The following is a 7,870-nucleotide window of genomic DNA, read 5'->3' on the forward strand; positions in this document are numbered from 1 at the left end:
GGGATGTGAGAGAACAAGCATTAAAGCATGTTGGGGTGAGGGATGTGAGACAACAAGCATTACAGCAGGGGGTGAGGGATGTGAGAGAGCATTCATTAAAGCAGGGAGGTGAGGGATGTGAGAGAACAAGCATTAAAGCAGGGAGGTGAGGGATGTGAGAGAACAAGCATTAAAGCAGGGGGTGAGGGATGTGAGACAACAAGCATTACAGCAGGGGGTGAGGGATGTGAGAGAGCATTCATTAAAGCAGGGGGTGAGGGATGTGAGAGAACATTCTTTAAAGCAGGGGTGAGGGATGTGAGAGAACAAGCATTAAAGCAGGGGTGAGGGATGTGAGACAACAAGCATTACAGCAGGGGGTGAGGGATGTGAGAGAGCATTCATTAAAGCAGGGGGTGAGGGATGTGAGAGAACATTCTTTAAAGCAGGGGTGAGGATGTGAGAGAACAAGCATTAAAGCAGGGGGTGAGGGATGTGAGACAACAAGCATTACAGCAGGGGTGAGGGATGTGAGAGAGCATTCATTAAAGCAGGGGGTGAGGGATGTGAGAGAACATTCTTTAAAGCAGGGGGTGAGGGATGTGAGAGAACATTCTTTAAAGCAGGGGGTGAGGGATGTGAGAGAACATTCTTTAAAGCAGGGGGTGAGAGAACAAGCATTACAGCAGGGGGGTGTGTGTCGCTTCAGGAAAACATCTTCATGGAGCTTCCCTACTGGTTGGTCATTTTGGTCAACAACAACATTTCCAAGGGTAAACAACAGGCCATTTATGAAGTATCTATATGTGCATGTTTGCACCCGCTGTTGCACTGGAGCCACTTGACCATAGAGGACAAATAAAGTTGAGGACGGTCACCTCATGTCTATCTCGTTGAAGGTGGTGAGCATGGCACAAGTCTGCTGAGCCTCTTTTAGCCTCTGAGCGATCCTCAGCCTCATACGATTCATCTTGACCTGGACGAATAATAAGACAATTGGTTGGGAGGAGCATCTGTCTGGTATCTCAATCAAATCACAGCAAGACCCCTTCTCTTGGTTTGAAGGCTTTTCCCTGTCATTTCATCTTGTTGTGTTAGTATGGGAGTGTTGGCCTGAAGCTGGCCTGGTGTGCAGAGGCCTTACCCTGCTCTCTGTCCTGGCCCCATGGGCTGCTGGTTCTGCTGGTGCTGCTGGTGCGCTGGGCTTGACTGCAGAAACTAAAGAGAGCATAAGACAGAATTTATGCAAAAAAGAAAGCGTATAATGATAAAAGAAAATTGTGAGAACCCCGCTTAAATATATATATTTTATATAATTCTACTGAAGTTAAACATGAATCTAAATGCACTTTTATAACAGTTGAGCAGCTGACGTACCAGGTTTGGCTTGGGCTGCTTGTGTTGGCACGGGAGGCACCGCGGGCATGGCGACGGGGATGGCAGCCGGGGTTGGAGCAGTGGCTGCTGCAGGGGCCTCTGCTGCCGGGACAGAAGCGGCTGCTGCAGCTGACCAGAGGAGAAGAAGACATTGACATGGTGATTTTCAGATCAACTCCTGATAGGAACGGTACTACGTGTATGAAGATCAAAGGATCAGTTGGACGAGAGAGAAGAGGAAGAGCGTTACCTCCTTTTTTGAGTTTGAAGAGGGGATTCCCGGCCTCCACTCTCCCTCCATCTGGCACGAGCAGCTCCGTGATCACACCGGACGCTGGAGACGGCACCTGCAACGAGGTCTGAGAGAAAAACATGGTCTTCACATCAAAACAGTTCCTGAAATTATAAACTCAGGATTCGACAGCTCGCCTTTTCTAAATATGCGATCATCAACGGCATTTCTTTATTCCGTAAAATGTTTTGTTTGACATAAAGGTCAAGGATATATATATATTTTTCGTATTCCATTCCAGTGTGCGACTTCTTAAGTGTTTACAGTACCTTGTCGGTCTCGATCTCACACACCACCTCATCCTCTTTCACTGAATCTCCAACAGCTGGAAAAGACCAAAGGAAGGTTTTACTGTCCTGCACAAAACCTTCCTGGGAACAACATACTAACCGGAAGCCGGCTCCACAAAAAACAAAAACAATCCAGGACACCGACCTTTCTCCCACCTGACGTCCCCTTCTGTGATCGACTCAGAGAACGGAGGGGTGTTGACGGTGACAACCTCATCCCCTGGTCGAAAACAAAAAGATGTCAAGAGTGAGATTTGATTTAATACAACGACTTGTTTAAATACACAGGACACAGACGAGACAGTGGTTTGAATACGTACTGTGTGCTGCAGACGTCTTGAAGTATCTGATGTGGAAGACACCAACTGATGACGGAGACTCAAATCTACGTAACAACAGAAGAAGAAAACATGTCATTATGTAGCAGGCTATAAAGTAGCCCGTTGTAAGAACAAGTGGCTTAAAACTAGTGCAACACACACACTAAATGACTGAACAGTATTCTGTAGCAGACATCTTCAGATTTTCGTTTGTTCAGCCCGAGGCAAAGCAAGGACAGAGGAGACTTACGACTGACTGTTCCTGTAGACAACCCTGTTGCCAACGGATAGGCCTTCAAGGAGATAAAACGAAGACAGACCGAGAAGGGAAGAAAAGAGGGGGGAGAGAGAGAGAGAGAAAGGGATATGATTATTATCAACAGTGATAACCATGGCTGGCACTGTTGAGTCAGTCTTCTTGAGAACCCTGGGCCGTGCGAATACATAAACAGCTCCTTGATGATGGGGCATATTTAACCACTCACAGGCCCTCCAGTGCTCTTTGATACTTCATGGGCATTACAGTCTTCTGAGCCATGAATCACCATCCATACAGGGCTTGTTTATTCAGATTTATTACGAGGAACAAATTACGAGGAACAAAGGCCTCTGATCTTACATTAGTCCTGGGTGGGCTGTGTTCATCAGGCACAAAACGGAAACAAAACAGACTGAAACGGGGAAAGGGCTTACATGGATTTGTCCAATGAGGAAAGCGTGTTTGTTGTTTTCCATTGCAAATCGTTTTGTTACGGTGTGCCTTAATGAACAGGACCGTGTACTGCTCACCCCTACAGACAGAGGAGAAAGAGAGAGGCCCACTCACCTGAAGCAGTCCTTCCAGCCAGCACATTATTCCCCTGAAAATAAATGGGAACGGGAGGAAGATAAATATCCTTTCAATTGAATTCTTCGCCGGGCTGCTTCAGAATCAAAACCCGGCCTACCTCATCATTCAATATGCTTGCTTGCTTTGAATATGTAGCAGTGGAGGCAAAGGTGTGCTTAGATTAAATATCTCTCTGATTCAAACAAACAGCTTTGAAGTCAAAGGGGGCAAAGTAAAAAACAACAACTGAGAACTGGGGTGCGTTCAGTTCAGTGTTTGCTACGTTGCTTAACGGTTTGTACCCCAAATAAAAGGTTCCCCCCCAAAACGGTGCGCGCCATTCTTCCAACAGTCTTTTAGGGACATTTTGCATCCATTTGGTGGGTGAGGTGTGGGCTGATCTATATGGGTGTGACTGAAATCAGCACACCTTACACAATAGACCTCTGGGACACCATAATCACAGCTTTTTATCTACAGAATGTTCAGTACAGCACCGTTTCCATTGATATTAACGGTGCGCACAGTTCTGTTGTAACTGAAAACACCCCTGCTTTCATGGTCACTCTGCATCTCAGCATAACGAGACAAAACATCTGGCCATGACGTGTTCCTGAATCCAGACACGTTCTAACAGCACAGCTGGAGTTGAATGCCACAGAACTGACACAGTGAATGAGTCGCCTTGACGGCCTACCCCCCCTCCTCCCCTCCCCACAGGCCAAAGCCTAACGATGCTGGGACAATTGTGCACCGCCCCTATGGGACTCCCAATCACAGTCGGTTGTGATACAGCCTGGAAACAAACCAGGGTCTGTAGTGACGCCTCGAGCACTGAGATGCTGTGAGTGCATTAGAGAGCTGAGCCACTTGGGAGCTCCTTCTTTGAAACGCGTTACCCCTCCTTCCATCACCTACAGCTCAGCATTTACCACCATAGTGCCCTCCAAACTCGTCATCAAGCTCGAGACCCCGGGTCTCGACCCCGCCCTGTGCAACTGGGTACTGGACTTCCTGACGGGCCGCACCCAGGTGGTGAGGGTAGGTAACAACATCTCCACCCCGCTGATCCTCAACACTGGGGCCCCACAAGGGTGCGTTCTGAGCCCTCTCCTGTACTCCCTGTTCACCCACGACTGCGTGGCCACGCACGCCTCCAACTCAATTATCAAGTTTGCGGACGACACAACAGTGGTAGGCTTGATTACCAACAACGACGAGACGGCCTACAGGGAGGAGGTGAGGGCCCTCGGAGTGTGGTGTCAGGAAAATAACCTCACACTCAACGTCAACAAAACTAAGGAGATGATTGTGGACTTCAGGAAACATCAGAGGGAACACCCCCCTATCCACATCGATGAAACAGTAGTGGAGAGGGTAGCAAGTTTTATGTTCCTTGGTGTACACATCACAGAAAAACTGAATTGGTCCACCCACACAGACAGCATCGTGAAGAAGGCGCAGCAGCGCCTCTTCAACCTCAGGAGCCTGAAGAAATTCGGCTTGTCACCAAAAGCACTCACAAACGTCTACAGATGCACAATCGAGAGCATCCTGTCGGGCTGTATCACCGCCTGGTACGGCAACTGCTCCGCCCACAACCGTAAGGCTCCCCAGAGGGTAGTGAGGTCTGCACAACGCATCACCGGGGGCAAACTACCTGCCCTCCAGGACACCTACACCACCCGATGTCACAGGAAGGCCAAAAAGATCATCAAGGACAACAGCCACCCGAGCCACTGCCTGTTCCCCCCGCTATCATCCAGAAGGCGAGGTCAGTACAGGTGCATCAAAGCAGGGACCGAGAGACTGAAAAACAGCTTCTATCTCAAGGCCCTCAGACTGTTAAACAGCCACCACTAACATTGAGTGGCTGCTGCCAACACACTGACTCAACTCCAGCCACTTTAATAATGGGAATTGATGTAAAATATATCACTATTCACTTTAAACAATGCCACTTAATATGTTTACATACCCTACATTATTCATCTCATATGTATATACTGTACTCTATATTATCTACTGCATTTTTATGTAATACATGTATCACTAGCCACTTTAAACTATGCCACTTTGTTTACATACTCATCTCATATGTATATACTGTACTCGATACCATCTACTGCATCTTGCCTATGCCGCTCTGTACCATCACTCATTCATATATCTTTATGTACATATTCTTTATCCCCTTACACAGTGTAAGACAGTAGTTTTGGAATTGTTAGCTAGATTACTCGTTGGTTATTACTGCATTGTCGGAACTAGAAGCACAAGCATTTCGCTACACTCGTATTAACATCTGCTAACCATGTGTATGTGACAAATAAAATTCGACACACATTACTCCCACCAACCGGTAATAATAATAATAATAATAATAACATAATAATAATAACCGGTAAAGTAATTGTAAATATAATTTTATTTAACATTCAGCCTTATAGAGACTATGTATTGCGTCTTATTGCCGTTTTTTTTTTACAGGGACTTCTTTCAGACCGATGTCATGGCGTAACCATGGTAACAGTCTGACGTTTTTGCTACAGCAGACTTGGACGTGTAACTTGGTGGAGTGAAAGAGGGGATGTAGAAACAGCTCAACTCCATTATCTTATTATCTCGGTGTAGTGAGAGAGGGGATGCAGAGGACAGCTCAACTCCATTTATCTTATTATCTTGGAGTAGTGAAAGAGGGGATGTAGAAACAGCTCAACTCCATTATCTTATTATCTCGGTGTAGTGAAAGAGGGGATGCAGAGGACAGCTCAACTCCATTTATCTTATTATCTTGGAGTAGTGAAAGTGGGGATGCAGAAACAGCTCAACTCCATTATCTTATTATCTTGGAGTAGTGAAAGAGGGGATGCAGAAACAGCTCAACTCCATTATCTTATTATATTGGTGTAGTGAAAGTGGGGATGCAGACAGCTCAACTCCATTATCTTATTATATTGGTGTAGTGAAAGTGGGGATGCAGACAGCTCAACTCCATTATCTTATTATATTGGTGTAATGAAAGTGGGGATGCAGACAGCTCAACTCCATTTATCTTATTATATTGGTGTAGTGAAAGTGGGGATGCAGAGACAGCTCAACTCCATTATCTTATTATCTTGGTGTAATGAAAGTGGGGATGCAGAGACAGCTCAACTCCATTATCTTATTATATCGGTGTAATGAAAGTGGGGATGCAGACAGCTCAACTCCATTATCTTATATCGAGGCGGACTTGTGTATTGATCACTGATCGTGTGATTTGCTAGCTACAACATTGAGACGACACCATCAGTCGATACTTGTACAAATATCAATTCTGAAAACGTTTACCAGTGCCTATGTTTGTCCTTTACAACTGATGCCCTTCCGCGGGGTGCTGAAATTCATACTTAATAAAAAACATAAATGTAAACTTAATAAACTTTTATCTAATACAACCACCGACGTCTTCCTCGATATAATAGAACCGAGCTTATCGTTGCTCAGCTAATAACATATGAGATAAACACACACGACGGGCTATTTCTGGCGCAAGTTTCAAACAGAGGTCAGCTGTAAAATATACCACAAAAACAAACTAATAGCTGGGGAATAACACTGCAGCATATATACGCATGAGAGGTGTGGCTCAAGTGTGTCTTGACAATCCTACATGTGAAACAGCTAGTTTACTGTCCGAGTCATCTGCGGTATTAAATGTTGCATCCATGACAGCTCTCGCCTGTTATTAATGTGAAACCCAACATGGATTTTAGAGCAGTAGAGGACATTAACTAACTAGTTTGCTAGTAATCTTACGGTAGCTAGGCTAGATACCTCGCTAGCTAGCAGGTTAGATAGCAAGCTACTTAGCTAGCTATTCAGGTACCGCCAACAAGTAAATCCCAGTAAAAAAAAACAAGAATAGCATAATGGTAGCTAGCTAATAAGCTCAGGTAGCTAACGAAGTTCATTTAACCGATTTAGCTACCTGTGACAGTCCGATTTGGTCTTAAAATAATTTAGCGAGCTAAGTTAGTTGGTTTTGGTGATATTCCTACTAACTACACATAACTAACATATTTATATTTCATAATGAATTGAGAGAGGGGGGGAAACAAGCCATTTCCTTAGTTAGACATAGTTAGTAGGACGGGTGTCATTATGTCCTTGGGTTCAGGGTGAGGCCTATTCCCTGCTAAGCTATGGCGTTCAAACAAAAAAAAGTTTTTTCCCTCACTCCAAAGGTTACGGTACACGGGAAATGTAATCGATATTTCTCTCCTACCTGACTTAAAGCGGACAGAGACCGCCCGAGTGTCCGGGAAAGACATCGGGAATGCGATAACATAGCTTCAACCGTGGTGGTAAACCGACCAGAAATGGGGAGAGTGGTAACGAAGGTCTGACAGTAGAAACTGTCGTCAAGGCTCTGCGCCGACGGAAAGCAACGAGGGACAAAACTAAAACTCGTTTTAATGATTAGGGGAGGTAGCTCATTCTACCAGGCCTGACTACATACACTCCAAAAGTCTGAACTTTAGGTTGCGTTTTGTTGTCTAAAATATTATAAATGATTGAAGAAATCGTATTTTGTGATCAATTTTATAGAAATAAAAAAAAGGCTAAATAATAAAACACGCGTCATTCAAAAACATGCGGTGTGATATTGTGCAAAAAAAATTAATTAGGAAATGTTTTGTCTGTCATTTCGTTCCCACAGAGGCTAATGGCATGAGCTAATCGATAATGAGGTTGCATTTATTATTAAGGTGCCACGCCCCCTCCTTGTGTGGATTTA

General features: G+C 44.9%; 1 protein-coding gene across 1 annotated transcript in view; it reads right to left on the minus strand.

Annotated features, from left to right (window-relative positions):
* LOC123995575 (dihydrolipoyllysine-residue succinyltransferase component of 2-oxoglutarate dehydrogenase complex, mitochondrial-like) overlaps positions 1-7,511 on the minus strand; it is a 19,771-nt gene extending 12,260 nt beyond the window's left edge. Inside the window, exons 1-10 of the mRNA XM_046299206.1 lie at positions 7,358-7,511; positions 3,085-3,118; positions 2,509-2,551; positions 2,259-2,323; positions 2,084-2,158; positions 1,918-1,973; positions 1,607-1,715; positions 1,357-1,485; positions 1,124-1,197; positions 858-955 (exon numbers count right to left, since the gene is read on the minus strand). Coding sequence (XP_046155162.1) covers positions 858-955; positions 1,124-1,197; positions 1,357-1,485; positions 1,607-1,715; positions 1,918-1,973; positions 2,084-2,158; positions 2,259-2,323; positions 2,509-2,551; positions 3,085-3,118; positions 7,358-7,420 — 746 coding nt within the window. The 5' untranslated portion in view covers positions 7,421-7,511. The remainder of the gene's footprint in view (positions 1-857; positions 956-1,123; positions 1,198-1,356; positions 1,486-1,606; positions 1,716-1,917; positions 1,974-2,083; positions 2,159-2,258; positions 2,324-2,508; positions 2,552-3,084; positions 3,119-7,357) is intronic.
* Positions 7,512-7,870: the final 359 nt, after the last annotated feature.

Source organism: Oncorhynchus gorbuscha, linkage group LG14, assembly GCF_021184085.1.
Source record: "Oncorhynchus gorbuscha isolate QuinsamMale2020 ecotype Even-year linkage group LG14, OgorEven_v1.0, whole genome shotgun sequence".
NCBI lineage: Eukaryota > Metazoa > Chordata > Actinopteri > Salmoniformes > Salmonidae > Oncorhynchus > Oncorhynchus gorbuscha.